Source organism: Mercenaria mercenaria, chromosome 8 (genome assembly GCF_021730395.1).
Source record: "Mercenaria mercenaria strain notata chromosome 8, MADL_Memer_1, whole genome shotgun sequence".
NCBI classification, from domain to species: Eukaryota; Metazoa; Mollusca; class Bivalvia; order Venerida; family Veneridae; genus Mercenaria; species Mercenaria mercenaria.
The window spans coordinates 27,855,338-27,875,679 of record NC_069368.1 but is presented as its reverse complement, the minus strand read 5'-3'; the positions used below and the strand labels follow the sequence as shown (position 1 = coordinate 27,875,679).

The following is a 20,342-nucleotide window of genomic DNA, read 5'->3' as shown; positions in this document are numbered from 1 at the left end:
TTAAATTATTTGCCTACTTCCATAATACAACAAAATAAAGCTTAAACTATTTTGAAAAACAGTCTTAGTCCATACTTTATAATAACCTCCCATCAATGGCGATATATATTGTTTTTTGTTTTGTTTTTTTCAGTGATATATAAATTAAACAAATATATCTATTCTTGCTATGTGAAAAACACACCAAGCTACTTCCCCGTCTAGAGCCTTAGCATAATTGTTTAAATGTGTCATTCGGAAACGGACATACGCAGCGACAAGTTAAAACATTGACGCATGCGCTGTAAGGAGTTATTGTGATAATTCTCGAAGGATAAAGATGTCGGCCATGAGTCCCGGAGTACAAAAGTAGAAGAAAACTACACAGTTGAATGTAAATACATTTTTTATACATTGTTTTTAATTGTATTACTGAACAACTCACAATTGATTATGCTGTGTTAGGAAAATAAATTTGGGGAATCCAAAATTTGACAGTTGGCAACAATACTATTATATTATGCATCTTTGTACTTGCGACGATGAAAATAAAGTCAGTAATAAAATTTATTTAACCTACATGTATTATAGAATTAAACCAAAGGAATTTTTAGGCCATTGCGACTTAAGTTTTAGGTATGTTGAAATGTAATGGCTAGTCTCCCCTATTCAAACTTCATATCTTTATCATTTTCTAACATTTCATTAATTCTTTTATACCGGAATCGTTTTTTAAGAAATTATACAGGAATACAAGATAATAATGCACAATTTGAATAGAAGTAGATTTTCGTGTGAATTATGTTAGGCTGTATTTAAATAAAATCTAAACCGTCTTACTAACTTGGGAGTTTTGTTAACAGAAATAAACTGAGACAACTGCTAAAAACAACAAGTACTACCTATTATCGTGTTGAAATATATTAGGAAACAAAAGATCGTATGTTTTAAACAAAGGCAATATTTTTGTTTACAGTAGTAAATATTAATCAAAAACATTTTGTGATAGATAGAGTCAGTCATTTTACCAAGCAGTCATATTTTTTTCTGCTACGCTGCTGAGTAAAGCTTATGTGGTCATTTAGAGTGGGAACCAATAAATGGGATTTAAAATTGATTTGTTTTGCAATATTTTCTATATAAAACGTTTGAACTGACAAAAAAGAACATTCACTTTACTTTAAATCTGAATAACAAAATATAACAATTTGAATAAATTAGGTTATAGCATGATTAGTAAATGAGTAAAATAAGATCTGTTTTAACTGACAATAATACGAATAGTGAACTAGATTTGTGTCCATTGGACACAGGTCCCCTAGGCCTGTCACTGTGTAAAGTTTTATGATCCTAAGTGAAATACTTTTGCAACACAAATTTTGATGAAACATTTGTGTGTTTTTCACTAAGTGAAGGACCATATCTCTGGCCAGCTGAGTGCAGTCCCGAGGAGAACATCAGGTGCACCACTATATACGCTGTAAAATAGTCTTCTAATGCTTTCTGACTTTACGCCAGGTATATTTTGAGATATTTAGGACACAAAACAATTTTGTACTTATTCAAGGGTCATTACTCATAAATTCAACATAAAAAATATAATTCAAGTGACACTGTACAAATTCACATGATGGATACCATGCTATATAAAGTTCCCGTAATGTTTTATACTTTTTGAGATATATACTACACAAACTTATATTCCATTTAAGAATATTCTTCTCATAGTTCTGGTCTTGCTGACAGACAATAATAAAAAATCCCAGGTGCATAACCCGACATGTTGAATAATATTCCAATGATGTTTCATGACCTTTTGAGATAAGAATTTGTATGCCTTTTTATGCATATCTATGACAAAGTCAAAGGTCATAGCTCTGGTTTGAGTGACAGAGATCAAAGGTCATAATTTTTGTCTCACTGAGTGATATCTCCACCAAAAGCCCAGGCGGACAACTACACATGCTGAATATTATTCATGTACTGTTTCATAATACTGGGTCAAATACTTTCTGAGGCACATGCGACAAAACAATGCCTGTTTATGCAATTTGTCCTTTCTGTTGACGTTTGTACATATTTACAACTTACAGAGTATTTTTCTCATTTTTGGCATGCCCTTTATCAGCTTAAACACTTGAAGATTGTAAACATTGTTTTTATCAAGCTGAAACAGACTTTTCAAACGACCTTCTTCCGTTACTTTTCACTTAAGACACTTCGAACACTTTAATGAAGGCGCTATCCTTTCTAAAAATCTATTTTTCATTGTAGGCGATGCGGAAGTAAATATCATAATATCTGTCACAGTTCTGTTTTAATTACAAAAGCGCATTGGTTATTGCTTTATATTGATGATGATGATAATCATGGCTTCGGAATGGGTTTTAAAGCGACTAACCCTCACATTGTGATTTGTGGTTTTAAAAAAAAGTCATCGCCGAAAGGCAAAACGTCGCACTGGTTCAAATATTAACATTTACATGACACTTAATCAAGTTAATGGTTGATTGTTTTCTAGTTTCTAGAATTACAGAAACATTCGAGTTTTCACAATTTTTCTCATGCACTTTTATGAACTGTTGAAACACGTTATTTTGTAAATATTGATATAAATTGATATAAATATAGAATGAGACGCGACAATATTTTAAGACACTTTCATTATGTGAGCAGCAAACCAAAACTGATTATATTTTGCATCCTTCACTAATAATAGGCGCACACGTATAGTTCGATTGCGAGTTTTGAACCATGACGAAATGATACACTTTTTCATTTCGGTTATCTCGATATTCGGTCCGTACCTGGCTGAAAATTCTCTAAAGGGTAAGTTGATATGTATGTTTTGTTTTCAATGAACTTGATTATATCGCTGGCGCAGTTTGCTAGAGCGTAATGATTACAAACCTTGAGGTGCGAGTTCAAGCCCATATTACGGCCGCAGTTTTTCTCTAGTATACATTATTTGTATTTTATTTTAGACAAGAATCTTTGAAGACTCTTTTTGAAAACACCATTTTATATATTTTGATAATAATGTTTGTCTTATTTTTTCATTGTTTCTATATATATAATCATCACTATATTTGTAACGTGTTGAAGCCATTACACTTTAACTAAGACTGACTGGCAAATTGTTTTGACTAGCTAACACATCATTAACTAATCGTTCAATGAACTGCACAATTTTCTCGTGCAATGTTTATTGAAAAAACGATTAAAAATATTAAAAAAGTGTGAACTTACCAAGGCTCGAACCTCGAAAAGCAAGTTTGTTAAGCCATCGCCATATCATTTGGGCCATGCATTCGATTACGTTCATGGATAACTTGTCCAATTTCGAGATACGTAACTCGAGATTTCGACTTAGTAACTCAGAATATCGACTAAGTAACTTGAAATTACGAGTAAGTTACTTTAAAATAAGAGTATGTAACTCGAAATTTCGAGTTAGTTAATAATATACACCTGGTACTAATGATCTTCCGTACGTAACCGCTCGGCAAATGAGGAATCACTTACTGCATACTGAATTTTGTTTAATTACATTTCAAAACGCCACAATACTACTCAATACCTATACGTATGTGCTCTAATGATTATCATATTCTCACTGTCACGTGATGTTTACAAGGTGTTCGCTGAACGGAATTCCTTTTCAAACCGGGAAACCGTTAACAGAAATAGTAGAAGAAGTAAAGGTGAATACAGGGAACGTTTGATTTCATAAAATATCAAACCACGATGTGTGGAATAGTCGCTTTAATAAAGAAGGATGCAGCTACGTTGCTGTCTGTTTAAAATGTAAATGTGATCGGTGAATGATTTTTTACTGTCTTGCCTATGGGTAAGCATTTATGTGTACAAATTTGATCACCTACGTCTTAGTCAGTCACTTAAACGTTGAAAAAGCTCGTTGTAACAAATCGACAAATTGATACAAATGTACCTTTTAAACAAATGAAAATATAACAAAAACCTCCACAGGTCGCACAACACGACGGAAACGAAAATGTTGCAGGCTCGGTTTGGTTGATCCTTTTCATGGACGGTAGTGAAAATGCATGCTACTGTCCACGCCCTCTAGCCCCGGATTGAGCAGAACTCAACAATTACACATGTTACAAGTACAAAAAAAAAAACAAAAAACACATTTAGAGACATAAACAATATATAAAGTATATCGGATGTTGCTTATGACTACTTAAGACTTTAAATGTGACACTTGATTATTATTGTGAAACCACCAGAAACGCTCTTTACTCAGTAAATAGTTTCCGATACTCTTTATAACGTAGTCTGGGTAAAGAAGAAATAATAAAATTTATCCTATGCAGTGATTTCTTTGTCAAATAAAATCATTGTTTCGTGCATATGGATTGCGTCACGATTGTTTCAAAATATATTTTAATGGGGTTCACATAACACCGAAACAACTATAGGGCACATGGCGAATTTCCAGCTTTTGATGATAGAGGAAAACCCCAGGTGTCCCTCCATATACTATTTCAAGCTCGGGTAGAACTATCGACATTCCGTAAGCCAGCTTGATGGCATCATTTAAAGACAGAATATTATACCCAAAGCAAGGTTCAAACCCAGAGCAAATAGGGTTTGGGTCAAATGGTTCGAAGTCAGCTAGCTTAACCACTCGGCCGCCGCGGAGACCTCTGGTCTCAGAGCGTAAGTTGCTCCAATTGTTGTAAATTATTTCATATGCCTTAATACACTGATCATTTAGGTCACACCCTTGATTCACCTATCTTGAACACACAAAATCGAAGCGGGGCTAATATGATTTTGCTTGGTTGCTTTGTAAGGATCTTTTGACTATTAATTGCCACAAATTCAGTTGACTGTCTTTAAATTCCGTAACGTTCTGAATTTTATTGTTAGAATAGGACAACTTTTAATATTTCATACTTAAACAATTAGAGTCATAACAGAGGTAAAACTAAGCAATAAATTCAACAGTACTTGATACTATCTTAATCAATATTCAAACCTATGACAAAAATATGAGTAAACAATGATTGAAAATAGGATTTCACAAGAAATTATTACGTACGTATTATGTTCATAGATAAAAGGAGACACGTTATAAATCACAAAAGCATAATGCTCCTTTAAGTACCCTGAGGCGACCTTAAATGTCTACTTTGACTCCTTCTTTCTATATTTCCTGGTCTTTTTGGACTATGGTGTGAATCCAGTTTGCATGTACATATATACCTTCCTGCACGCCTACCTGCACCTATCTATATATCTATTAGCTTGTCTGCTGTCTGTCTGTCTGACTGCATGCATGTCCACTTCTCTCTGCCCCCCCCCCCCCCCCCCCCCCCCCCCCCCCCACATCTGTCTCTGTCAGTCAGTCAGTCAGTCAGTCTCTCTCTCTCCCTCTCTCTCTCTCTCTCTCTCAAAATGAAAAAAACATTCTACTTAGCATATTAGAACGATCTACTTCAAATACTCTTAATCAAGACATAGCTATACTTTACAACTCTTTATTCTCGGAAGTAGAACAAACGATCCCTCCGTGTTTAAAGATACATTGTTTGAATCAGTTTCCGTCCTGACTGTGATGAGTAGGTGAAATCTTGTTCAATTATCTTTATTTCATCGAAATATGTTGTGGATGATAAAGATGTTAATTTCAAAGAAGTGATTACATTGTAAAAATTATTCAAAATATCTATTTCTGTGTCTGTCCTCCACATTTACATAAAACACTGCCTTGTATTTCATAGCAAAATATCAACACGTAAGTCAAACAAACCCCTCGTATATCATACAAACATTTCCACACACAAATCAAATATAGACACACATACATCGTGGTATTTCAATCCCAATGCTCCTCTTATACATGAAACACGGTCTCGTATTTCATACCAAGACTTTAAAACATGCATCAAACACAACCCTGTATGTCATTACCAGTTCGCCACACATACATCGAGCGCAATCCTATATGTAATTTCTAATTGTCAGCTCATACATCGAACGCAACCTCGTATTTTATACCTATACCTCAACACACACATAAACACAACCCTGTAGGTTATTTGGAAACCTTCAAACCTGCATCAAACACAACAGTGTATTTCATAACCAAACCTCCACACATACATCTAACATAACCCCGTAATTTATACCCAAACCTCCACACATACATCAAACACAACCTCGTTTCTCATACATAAACCTCCACACATACATCAAACACAGTTTCGTATTTCATACCCAAACCTGAAACATCCACACATACATCTAACACAACCTAGTATTTCATACCTTAATTTCGACACACACAACAAATACATCCCTTATGTCATACCGAAACCTCCACACAACTTCGTCTTTCATACCCAAGCTACTATTTGTAATTTTCATTGCAAAAGTGACGTATGCAAATACTCAATTGCAAAGTCAAAATAGAAATAAAAGCATGTAAGTGCTTTTTGGCCTGGTTTTTGAAGACAAATCCGGCTTGTAGGTTAGGTCTGTTCGGGCGGGCGGGCAGATGAATGAAAATAATGAGTCGCATGTTGAACTTTTTGTTCACTCAATATCTAGACAAGTATTTACCTAGTACATTGAACCTTCTAGGTTTGTCCGAATTTTCAAAGAAAATTCAGGCTTGTAGATTAGGTCCATCCGGGCGGATGGGCGGATTGGCGGGCGAGCGGATGAATGAAAACAATGAGTCGCATGTTAACCTTTTTGTTCACTCATATCTGGACAAGTATTTCACCTAGGACCTTGAAACTTCCTAGGTAAGTTGGTCTTGGTGTGTATATGGCCCCTATTGCAATCCAGCTTCTAGATTAGGTCTGTCCGGGGCGGATGGACGGATAGGCGGGCGGGCTTACAGATGAAAATAATAAGTCTCATGTTAACCTTTTTGTTCACTCAATATCTGGACAAGTACCGTATTTCACCTAGGACTTGAAACTTTCTAGGTATGTTGGTCTGGTTGTGTACATGACCCTAATTGCTTTTGGAGTCACTTGGTCAAAGGTAAAGGTAACAGGGACTTGAACATTGAGAATAGCTTCCGCTCAGTATCTAGACAAACATTTCATCTATGACCATGAAGCTTCATAGATATGTTGGTATTGATGCTTACATGACCCTTGTTAATATTGGGGTCACTGGGTCAAAGGTCAAGGTCACATGGAACCTTAACATTGAAAATTGTTTCCGCTCAATATCTGGGCAAGTATTTCACCTTGGACCTTGAAAATTCATAGGTATATTAGTCTTGATGTGTACATGATCCCTATTGATTTCAGGGTCACTGTGTCAAAGATCAAGGTCACGAGAACCTGAACATTGAAAATTGTTTCACCTAGGACCTTGGTCTTGATGTGAACATAATCCCTATTGATTTCGATGTCAAAGGTCAAAGACACAGGAATATAAACATTGAAAATGGTGTTTTTCAAACTTTTATTTTCTACACCAATTTCTTAAATTTCATTTTCTATCCGTTGATTTCATTTTTCCCCTTTTCTTTCAATAGTGCTTTTTAATTTTGGGGTTATTTATTGTGTGCCTTTATTCGAAATTGAACTCACTATCACCTAATTCAGAAATCCCGGCCAAAATGCCGTCAGGCGTTAGCTGCTTGTTTCTCATAAACCGCGAAATGAATCTTTACTAAAGCTGATAAGAATCGTTCTTCTGAGCTTTTCAGATAGTTTCGCTTGACTGCATTAGGGCCAACGGAGTTAGAATCGGTAGAAACATAAGAGTTCTTCTCATGAACCGCTGATTGGATCGTCAACGTTCTTTGTTAGTTGAAATGTTTGATATATTTGTTCACACAGTTTCGCTTGACTGCAAATACGAGATGGCTAACCAACTAGATTGTTACTAAAGAATTTGTCACAAAATTTCAACTTTTGCAATTTTGACAAACGACAGTCCTTTTTAGAGATTTTCTAGGAGAAATTATCATTGGATATCGGATATAGACCAGCTACAATCACACTTTTAAAAAAAACAAATATAAAAAGATAATGTATAGATAATCATAGTCTCTGACTAGTATAAATAAGAGCCCAAAAAGTTGGTCAGAAATATTATTCTGTGTACCTAATTCAGGTCTGTAAAATGGTTCCTCTTCACTGCCTCTTGACAGGGTATTATATATCATGTTTTGGCAGGACAACACCCCTACCTTTCGCCCACTCTACCCCCTGCACCCCCCGCCCCCTGCCAACTGTTAGCCAGTATTTTTAAGCATTAAACTGCGTATTGAGCTTCGGGTATGATCATAAAACAGGATCGGAGAAGAGAAGGGTGTTTCCTTGACCCCAAATGCACTAAACACAAACCATTCGGTTATTCATAGCATATATTCAAGATCTAAAGATAATGTCAGTTGAACGGTCAGTGTGGGGTCCTCACTGGCATCTTGTTTTCTCTTGAAGGCTATTGAGTGTAATTGTTTTGTAAGATAACAAAGGTTCTTAACGTAGATAGACAAATAAGATTGCTAACCGTTACAGGATGATAGGATAATTTAATCGTACTACTTCAAATACTGTGACAATGTTTTCATATTGTTTGATGATTTCTGTGTTTATATTGAATACAGAAAACTCGCAAATATTTTGTAGTCATAATCTGTGTAACATAATTTAGCTATCACAAAGAAATTTTTGTGTCGAATGTTTACGTTAAAGGATTTGAAAGAGATTAAATGAAATTGTTACTTTCATAATTAGGTAATATTTGTCACTTTTAGGTTCCCATCCATCCTCGGGATGGCACATCAACTTCAATTAGAAAAGAAAAAGTACAGACAATGGGTGAAGGCCGGACTTGGCTTGGGATACTTAAAAGAAGGACTTGCGCCTTTTTGTGACGATGTCGCAAAACAACAACATAAAGACATATTAGATAACATTAAGCAAACAAAGAATCTATCTACTGTGACATGTGGTCAGTGTACTTTGAGAACCCTTAAACCAGACCATGTTAAAACCGGTAACAAACAATGTCCTTTAGGTCAAGCTAATTGTAACTGCTGCTATACGAGTGGTAAAACTGTCTGTCCAAACAACGTATGTGGCGCCATATATGACAACATTTTAACTAACCATGCGTCCACACCACCAGCTCCAAACTGGAAAAACACCCTAACTCAGCAGTGGATAGGAGATCCATGGAGTATAGCTAAAAGTTTCATCAACGCCCCTGGATATGATCGGAAGACATCAGCAGCCGAAATTGATTGCACGGGATTACTGCATGTGATTATCAACAACAAATATTTTCATAATCACATTCAGTGTAATTTAGCCGGATCTAATGTATTTTCAAAGGTGAGACTACAATAATTATCCTTTTTTCGCGTAATCCTCTGCTTATCTTAAATAAAACTATAGTTGACTATGTTACACAAGACTGGTAAATATTATACTTACATACAGAGTGGGGGTCATTGCAAACAGTAAAGATACAGTTACAACATTTGGTCCTGTGACTGTAATTGGCAACATTCAGCTCCAGATAACAACAATTGGTTCTTACGCATAGCTAAACAAGTTCTATGAGGAAAGTCAATCGTATTTACTTTCACAACTCATCTTGGGCCACATTTTCGAATAAAGTAATCATATCAAAATCATTGACTTTGCCTATCAGACTAAAGCGTGTATATTTATTGTTTCGTCTATAAAAAGTATTATATAGTTCTTATTTTTGTCAGTACGAAAAGCGGTTTCTAATAGCTAGACGCGTACTCGTATTTCAGGCAAATCATTCGGAAAAGGACTTCGGACACTTTCTATTTGGATTTGCCTACTCCAAGAGTGAAAAATAAACAACTCAGAAATAGATATTTAATTACAAATACCATCAAAATACATACTTGTGATTATTTCTTAAAGTCAAATGTTCATTATTTGTTTCATCAAACGGTGATTGTTTGCTCTAAATAGAATTACGTATCCAGTTATATACATATAACATCTATTTTTCTTTATACAACATTGTTCCCTCCCTCCCGTGCATCAAAACCATATTTGGCCAGCATATGTAGATATTAATTATACACATTTTCTGTTACTATTGTGTTGATGCAAGAGGGGAAACAGTACTTTTAAACAAAAAATATAACTACAGGGTGTTCCCAAATGTAAACTAACCAGTACTTTTTATATTCAATATAAATAATTTGATAGTCACATAATTTTACATCTGTTTGTAACTCAAATATATATAACATACAAATGTTTGCAAAGCGTGCACATAGGTATGTTATACATGTATAGTAGGGAGAGATGAAATTACTATGAATTGATTATCATTTGTTGGGTTAAATTTTCATTGAATTTGACTCGTCCTGGTTGTTTGTTTCAGTATACTGGCAAATGTGTGCTGTAAAATACTAGCAACACACCAGACAATCTACTGAATTCCCTCCTCGCGACGCGCATGCCATTAGCGATGAGAAAGTAATTTGTTTTCCATTTGTTTTTTTTTTTTTTTTTGTTTTTTTGTATTTTAGTTCTTATATACTTTTTATATATTTTTCACTTCTTTATTTTATCATCTTTTTCTATGCGTTTATATTCATTTCATTTAGACACCTACTAAATATCACACGCATTACTTCATGTTTTCCTCTTGTGAAAACTGAACTGAAGATTGTTTTTTGTGTCGGGCTAGGCCTAAACACCTAAACAAAAAGGCAATATGTACACAGCAGTTCATTTGATCCTCACTATAGTATATCCAACAGAAATAGTGCTTGTCATTGATATGCCTGTGATGCAAAGGTCAATAACAGTAGCTTCTTGGCAGGTCATATCAGTAGCGGTTCACATGTAGTGTGATGGAAAGAAAGTGATGTGTCTTTTCCATGCAGATGGCATAATAGGGTTATTACAACAGTAGCTAAATCTGGGATGCTGCATTCGGCTCGAGTGGATTTCTGCAAGATCGGATCTTTGTAAAATCCACGAGAGCCGAATACAAAATCCCAGATCTAGCTACTGTTATAATGACCTTTTTATTATATACCTCTACCTTTTTGTTCGTTGTTTTGTCATTGAAAGAAATCTTCAATGTTTATCGATAGATACTATAATGGAATTAAGTGATGATTTTATGTTTGCTGTTTATAGAACTTTGTCAGGTCATGCATACTAATGAAAGTAGTTAGACAGCATACAATACGGAAGGTACAATACGGAATTTAAAAGGTACATTACGGAACTATTTTCTGGCTGTTAATATTTAATTGTGAAATACAAGCCGACATTTTTACAGACTTTATATAGGAATATAGGTATATAATAAGTACAAATACGGCTAGACTCGAAATCGAACTAAAAGGTCAAGCCGAGCTCCAGGTAGAATTTTTATACAGCGACCTGCTTCTACTTCAGCACTACAAATGACACATTTCGAATGTGTTTTGCCCAAAACTTCAGACCTGACTGACACAATATAATCTTTAGCAGGGTTGCAGTTAGACTCATCCTGAGTTAACTTTTTCCAATACATTTTTATTACATGTTTTAGCCAAATATTGTCTGCTTCTCTGGTACTTATTCCCAGCGAGAATCAACACTACGGCCTTGATATGATGACTGTATTTTCTTAGTATTAATGTTTTACAGCACACACATATCTGTCATCACTTATACAGACATGTACATGTACATAAATTACCAAGTGTCCACTGTAATAATACTGACCAGTCACTTATACATGTATATCTGTAGCATTCTCATTCACACATGTAATGCATCTATAACTTTACGTTATGAACAGTGTATAGATATGAAAGTAAAGCCAGATTAAATCAAGTACAGGTTGTTTGCAAAAATATCGTTCTCTTTGTTATACATTTATAGGATTGTAATCTTAAAATGTTATTCTTTCCTTTAAAAAAAAAACAGATTTTGCCACTTTTAGCAAACGAAATGCATATATTTGAAACTACCGTAAAGTGAGGACATTATGTTTCTACGGCAATTAAACATTTTATTTTTTTTTCAAAAAATATACCCTGGCCTAGATTAAATAAGAAAAACATCTTGATAAGAACAAATACAAGAAAGTTTCTGCTGTAATATGTTAACTAATACATTGGTTTATATGTGATTCGAAATGATTTGGGTATTGTTTAAATACTTAATGAGTATTTTGCATACAAAGTGTAAGCTAGAAGCATATGATAGTGTCCGAAGTCCTTTGTAAGTTTCCAGTAATTCTTCAATTCAGTAGTTAAACATTATCTTTAAATTATATTTGGTGATAAACGTACCTTAAATCATATGAAATATGTTTTTGAATAAAGCGTAGTGTACCATACTGAACTTAAGTTATCAAGGTGATGTTAAATATTTTCAACTTACTTCAACGCGGACAGTGCATCGAACTGTGCTTATTACAGAATTAACGTGACCCGACCGTCACGTAAAGATTTTTTCTTTAAGTTCTATCAAAGCTATTTGGAAAAAGGTAAAGAGGAAAAATGAATAAAAACTTGAACCTAAACAAGTGGATTTTTCACGAAATAGTAAACGGAAAAGATCGATTAACTGATTCATGTAGTTTAACTTTCAATGCGGCCGTCATAAGAATTTTAAACGCGTGTAAATTACATTTTGGGATCCCTAGCTAATGAGGCTAAATATAGATATTTTGGACTTCTACTTTCACTTTCAAACATTTGCGTTGATTGGTTAGTGGAAAGGTCGTGAGAAGGTGTAATCCGTCGGCTCGCTGAAGATCCTCATGCGTAGCGTCATGCAATGTTAATACGGTGTTAGTGTATGATACAGAAGATGCTTTATTTCCAGAGGATTTCCTTGTTCTTTAGCCTGACAGATGTAAAGCTACCATAATTGGGACTCTATCTCAGTTTAAGTACTTATTAGGTTGAGGAGCAGGGGCTTGACCTCATGAGCCCTTGTTTCGTAATTAGACAGTGTTATCACTGTACCACTTCGTCTGCTCTAACAAAGAATAAAAATGGGTTTTATATAAGAAAGATACCCTTTATTGAATACAACCATCTGAATTTACTCCATTTCGCTTCTTTCAGTGTCCGAAATAGAAACAAGTTCTTACACAGCCATTTTTAAATAAACTGCGACAGGAACATGCTGATTTCGAAAGATACGTGCACATACAATCTGACTGGCAGTAGAGTAAAATGCATCTTAAGTTAAAAGAGTTAGTTCAACCAACACTTTGTCTTCATATAAAATAACCATGTATTTTTCATTTCCATCGGAACGAGTTCAGAACCATTACTATAGTTTGTCTAAAATATGCTTAAAGAGTTATTTATTAGCATGTCTGAGAATAAAGTACAACGATTTGGAAGGAATAGCCACCTCGTATATATCAGATTTTGAAACATGATCAAGTTTATCCTACACTGAACCCCTGGCCTTCTGTTATTAAAACATTTTAGTAATGAAATGTTATTTGTCATTTATAAATAAATTGCATGTTAAAAATTTTAATTTTATCTTATTGATAAGTTCAATACTATGATAAAGTGACTATTCAATATAAATGCTTAGTCTCAACTGGAATTTACTCAATAAGTTCAAGTAAAGTAAGCTTTCAAATGTTTAGTCTCAAACTCAGCTAGAACCGAAAGTTTTTAGCGAATATGTGGCTAGGTCAGCATCCAAGTCAGCGTCCGAGTTGGTACTCTAAGTCCGATAATATTCAAAATAAAAATATAGCATAGAATTTTCAACGTAGGTACACGTTGTGTCTCGCATTGTACCTTCGCGCGTAGCATGTCCTAATAATGTGCGTCGTAGAGTAGAATTTTACCATCGCGAGCGCAATAATACGTAACCAATGACCCTAACATGTTTCCATATGCATTACATACTTCTTTGATACCAGATATTTAATTAAGTAACAACATGTAATATATGTTGCTGTGATACATTTCACTTAGCGGTCGACTGACTGAAAATAAGTGAACTTCATACGGAGCAGAAGTGCAGGGAAAGAGCATGTATAATATAAAATATCACTCATGTCTGTAACATCTTTTCACATATCTGAGAGGAACCGTTCAGACTTAAACAGTTTTGATTTCTATTGTTTTCTACATTCTCGTGACGAAGTTCACCACAATCAAAATGAAATGCATTGTGTTTGATTAATAACACAGGTGAGACAATATAGAAACAAAATATTCCACTCGAGCACCATGGAACTAGAGGAGGAAGATGCCAATACTTACATAAATGATATGATAGCTGTGCTACAAGATGGTAAGGAACTGATCAACCTAAAAGATGCTCAGGAAGCCGTAAAGAAACTTGACAAGGTTTGTACAACAGTCTGAACTTTTTTGAAGGTTTTTTTTCGCGTAGATTTATATTTATTATATAAATAAAAATTATTTTAAGTAAACTGAATTCGTATATACATGTACATGTATAACAATCCTAAACGTAATGAAATTTTAAGTTCCCAAACTAAATTTGATTAGAAAGTCTTTCCAAACTTTTGTCATATCAAAATCATGATTGATATAGTACAGCATGTTCTTTTCTTTATAAATAATGAAAATGTTCTATTTGACGTCAAAATATACCGTATGTTAGTTTTGTCACACGTATATATACTGCCACTTATTTTGTCTGTGTTGTATTAATTTTGTTCTAAATGTTTAAACGTAAGATGAACATCTGACCGCAAATAGAGTAAAATGTCTTCTAGGTTTCGCCGTGTAAGTATGTTAAATGTACATTGCTTAGATTTTGTTAATATTATTAACTACACTGCAAAGTTACTTAAACTGAATCTGTTTATATTAATTTGTAATATTCATACGTTTTCATTTGTTAATTTATGGAGGTTCAGATCTTATCTTAGGTTTGTTTGTTATCGAAATACGTTTCTACATGTATTTGGTACTTTATGAGTTGTTTCAGTAGGCGCTGTATAACTTCATAAGGACCAATGAGCAGAAATGGGCGCTTTGACTTAACTTTGAGTAGTATCCACATTCACTTTGAATGGTATATACATAACAAGCCATAATGTAAATAAGCCACTGGGCTAAATAAATATCAGTTATGCTGCTCATTTGTGAAGGTAATCTTTGTTTCGATCTAGATGATATTTTTAAACAAGCGTAATTTCTATATGGTTATTTTAAAGAGAACTAGCCTGTTTTAAACCGAGGACTTATCATTGCTATCAATGTAAAAACATACACAGCGATATACTATCGAAAGTTAGAAAGTCTATGTGAGTTCACTAGGAAAGTTTAGCTGGTTCTGATTTGTCAATTGCTTATTGCACAGAAAGCTAGGTAAAGAAATCATCAATTGTACTCGAAACCTTCAGTCTTTTGCGTTGTTTTAACGTAATATTTGTGTCGTAATATTCAGATCAGTGGAGACGGTTGGAAAAAAAACTTTCAAACCCCGAAATAAGAAAAATTGTACCTGATCAAAGATCTTATAACTGTAAAAAAGAGATAGGCTATAAAGGGAATAAGATGTCTAATCCATCGTTAAGTTTAGAAAACGGTTTATTGTTAGGATGACCTTAAAGCCAAGGAGGAAATACGTCTAAATTGCAGTTAAACTTTTTCGTTTACAAGGAGATTTCTTTCTAAGATTTTTTTAACCATTTCAGCATATTCCTCAAAGCTCTGTTTAATGTTTTTCAGTTGAAGAAAGACGATTTGATTATTACAACAAAAAGTGAAGCGGATGTGATTCATACGGCTGTGCAGTCAATAAGTGATACTATAGATGAGGTCGAAAACAAATTACGGAATAAAACAGAAAACATACCTACCACAGAAGTTGTGGAAGGTTTAGAAACGAGAGTAACACTGTTGGAACTGGACATGGCTGCGGTAAAGGAGGTACATTTTATTGATAGAATATTTGAATTTTCAAATGTACGTTCTCCGCATTATTCTTGAACATCTGACAAACCTGAATGCAATATGCCAGGCTACCTAAGACCACATATTCACTGCTGTAAGATTCAGCCGCTGGAATTGATAGTTATCTTTGTATATCTAAGTATCTGTAGGATAGTTATTTCTTCAGCAGTTTCATATAAGCAATCGGTGTGAAATATAAACACGTTCGACCTTTTTATCCTGAGGCTCTCAGAAGCAATATGCTACTGATATTCAGAAAAGGTAAAGAATATAAACATATCAAACTCTAACACTCTAACAAATTTTTGTTTCATGTATATATTTGAATTGAACAATCCAGAACAACTTAGTGACGGTCAGTACCTAAGATAATAGGTAAGGGTAGATTTCTCGGAAGCACAGAGCACCAAATGTCATATTTGCTTTATATTTCCAGGAGATGAAAGAGCTTAAGACAACACGGTCAACTCAACGAAATCAATATAGTTACATCAAGTCCAAATTAGGTACTTCATTCTTACGTATCGATCTATAAATATTCTTATGAACTATAAAAAGCGAGTTTCTGCACCGGTCACAAAAAATTTATGTCTCATGTCGATTACTTATACGTATGTTTGGAAACGCACAATAAAACAGAACTTTACGGTATCTGTTTCTGTCTGCTTCAGAAGTTTTGTGAGCGTACACAGGGATATTCTTGAGATGCATTTTACTTGAATTTCATAAGCGTTCATGTGAAGTTTGCCGCAATGTATTTTTACGACGTGTCCCGTTATTCTTTGTACTACTTTACGTCATTGTATTATTTCAAAATATAACTGCATGGAGTTATGTACAATTGAAAGTGCTTTCCGAGGAAAAACTAAAATTATTGAAAATAACCTCAGACGTCTATTGCTGATTTTCTCTGGAAATTGAACTTTTTAAATTTATTTATATTTGTTTAGAATTTCAAGAAAAGCTGATGAGCCTTTACAGACAGTCCCTGTTACAAGTGTCGGCAATACCATTGCACCCAGAGCGTAAACACTGCAACTTCAGCGAGGTGTATGTTAGACCAAGAATAACCTATGAGATAAAGGATGTAAGGGGAAGGCCATTGGAGACTGAAATTCAGTCCATGTCTGATATCTTTACAAAAGACGGAATCCCCCAGAAATCCATTTATGTTCTTGGAGATGCTGGATCCGGCAAAAGTAGTTTCTGCAAACGTTTGGTAAATGCCTGGTGTTTGGCACATTCTAAAGACCAGCATGAGGAAGATGAAGATACGTTTGATGAAGTCAAGGAAATGAAGAAATTTGAGTTTGTGTTTTACATTTCTCTTCGTCATTGTAAATATGACGTTGGAATTCAAGAAATGCTAGAAAGACAATTTAAGGAAAAGATGCTTCAAAACACGCTTTTAAAGGAGGAATCAGCGAAGGTTCTTATTCTTCTTGACGGATTAGATGAATGGTCTCCTAATACAGTATCGTCTTATCAATTCCAGACGGAAGGCCTTCCAGAACGTGATCTGTATAAGGAATATGTTGTCATTACTACATCACGACCGTGGAAACTTGGAACGTTGGGAATTACCGACAAAGAGATCGACCAAAAATTGAAACTGAAAGGTTTGGACGAATCGTCTGTTGAAGAAATGATCGATAATACAGTTCTTATTTTGAACCATACATTTAAGAAAGACAAAGACTCTAGGGATTGTAAAAATGAGATGGCTGACAATAACATAATAAAAGATATTGACGATACACCTATCATCATCCAACAACTGATATGTCTTTGGTTTGACGACAAACTGCATGAACACTCCAGGTGTGCAATATACACTGGAATGCTAGATCTTTTCTTTAAATGGAACGTTAAGAAATATCCTGATTTTATTGGCATGCGGAAAAAGTCATCTGAACTAAGAGATGTTCAACTTCCTGAAATTCTTATCAAGACTGAAGAATGTAAATATTTTAAATATATCATTCAAGGCGTATCACGGCTAGCGTATGAAACATTGTTCAGTACCTCAAAAGAAATGTCTTTGACATTTGGCAGCTCTGTATTTGAAAAACTGCAACTAGACAGTGATATAAAAGAATGCTGTTTGAAACTAGGAATCTTTTCTGAAGATAGATGTCCAAGTTTGTCTGCAAGCATAAGTGACAGTTTGTTACTTTCCTTCGTTCACAAATCAGTGCAAGAATATTTGGCTGCATTGCATATTACTATTAAGTTTAAAGCATCTGCAGATTTGGAAAACGCAGAATTGTCTGGTCATTGTGAACAACTTATTAAAGAGTTGTTCAGCATGTGCACGACTTTGGATGAAATATTAGAACAAGCGAATGTGTTCATAATGCTATGCGGTCTGGAGCCTCGAATAGCTACATCCATTTCAAAGTATATATACGATATTGTTACAAGGGACAAACGTGTTCTAGAGTACAGACGAACGATAGATGATGAATACAGACATGAAAACATTATATCAAATACCCAGAAATGTATTTTAAACTGTATAGAAGAGGTCCAAGTATGTCAAACAAATATTATGCCTAACTTTTATGTAGGAGACCTTATCGTACAGAGTGAGTCAGATTGTGATCATTTCCGTACAGGCATCGATAAGCAGTGCATTTCTGCTGACAGTGTCCGTTCGTTTAGAGTAGATCCGGATGAGGTGGAAGAGTATCTAAAGACAGTATTGCAATATTTGCCGAGATGTCGGCAACTTGAAGCAATACACATTGATGCTAGTATAGGCAGCTATGAGATGGATGATGAAGATATCAAGTATATCTGTGGAGCTATTGAACATAATACTTCCACGTTGAATTCACTGTTTATATGTTTTAAGGAAAATGATAATTTGAAACCTATGTATAAAACAATAGTCTGTTCTCTGCCTGATATGAGTCATCTTGTTGCATTACATGTAGAAAGTTTCTCCATGCCACATGAAGACTTGACCTCACTATGCAGTTTCCTATCAGGTAGCAGTCATCTTGAACAGATATCGATTTTCGATATACGCTGTGAGACTAGTACAGACAGTATGCTCAGTACAGACGACGAGTTGAGTAGTGACAGTGAGTGCAGTCTGGACATTGAGTTCAACATAGCCAGTGAGTGCAGGACGCAGCATGTAGTAGATTTATCCAAGCACCAGCAACTTCAGTATCTTCGGCACGACGACAATGTCATGGTGACTGGCTTTAACACTTCAAACTTGGACATATTTATATACAAATCATTGAACAGTACACATTTTTTGAAAGTATTTGATATCCTTAGTACAACTAAAAAGTTAACAAAACTTGAGTTGTGGTATGATAATTTTAATATTTCAACACATATAGTTGGTTCAGACAAAAATCCTTCCTATCATACTGTAACAGACAAATTGATCACATTGTTACCATTATTGTACCAGCTCCGCGATCTTCGTTTAGAGGAATTAAGGTTGACTGACAATATAATAAAATGCCCCAATGAGATGAAGAGTATGAAGATCATTGATCTTGGTGGAGTCAGGATGAGCTTGACAACATGGCGGCAGTTTGTTGATAGTCTTCTTCTAATGCCGCTACCTGTAGAGGTGAGAGCATGGAACATGTGTATAACATGGGATGGAGAGGAATATCACCCTGAGTTAGACCAGGGTAAAGAAGGAGATGGAGTAGCTGCGTGGCAGTATGTTAGAGAACAGAAGGCGTTGTTTAATATGAAATATGAAAAAAGCAATTCAATTTATTTTTCAACAAAGAAGTATCATTCATCGGTATAATTCATTACTGTAACGATACTCATGACTTTCCTTTTCAATCGTATTGTACTGATAATTGAAATAAAGAAAGTGAGCCATACGTGGAATCAGTTTCTAGTATACAAAGTTTATAATTGCCATGAGACAATGCTTTTTACTGTTTGGTTTTTATATTATTTAATTGTGTGTGTTTAGTTGAAGAATAGAATATTGAAACATATTAAGGAATGTAATTTTAAAACGGTCTTTAAAACCAGGTAGTCTCAGTTCACGTGTTGTCTTCAGCCCAAGTTTATTTGTAACCGTCTTTATTAAAAACAATTTATAATGAAATGTCTAAAATTATATACACATCACCAGAACAGAATTACTACAATGTTTCTTTTTTTTTTACTAGACAGGACTAAGACTAGATGGATGTTTGTGAACTAAAACTATGAATAGCAATTAGGATAAAGAAAACATTTCATATGTTATGATTTAAACAAGATCAAGATATATGTTATCATTGCCAATTATCTATTTGTATATAGCATTTTGCACTTAATAAAAATCGTATATTTAAGTCAAGATATTTTATGTCTCTAAATATTACAGACAACTCAGTTTTGAAATAAGGGAGAGAAGACTTTAGCATTTAAAAACCTTCAGTGGCTTCACAAATCTTGTTCTTTTGGATAC

At 34.5% G+C, this 20,342-nt stretch overlaps 1 protein-coding gene across 1 annotated transcript; it reads left to right on the top strand.

Moving 5' to 3' along the window:
• The first annotated feature begins 216 nt into the window (after positions 1-216).
• LOC123566709 (uncharacterized) lies at positions 217-20,226 on the top strand. Its single transcript, XM_045361028.2, has 6 exons — positions 217-373; positions 8,741-9,320; positions 14,156-14,314; positions 15,671-15,871; positions 16,332-16,401; positions 16,846-20,226. Coding segments are annotated over exons 1-6 (3,849 nt in total). The 5' UTR covers positions 217-371; the 3' UTR covers positions 19,683-20,226.
• The last annotated feature ends 116 nt before the right edge of the window (positions 20,227-20,342 follow it).

Excerpts from the sequence above, each read along its gene's own strand:
- LOC123566709 (XM_045361028.2), top strand. Across the intron at positions 9,321-14,155 it reads GATCTAATGTATTTTCAAAG|GTGAGACAATATAGAAACAA; the intron begins GTGAGACTACAA and ends TTAATAACACAG. Across the intron at positions 14,315-15,670 it reads CCGTAAAGAAACTTGACAAG|TTGAAGAAAGACGATTTGAT; the intron begins GTTTGTACAACA and ends AATGTTTTTCAG.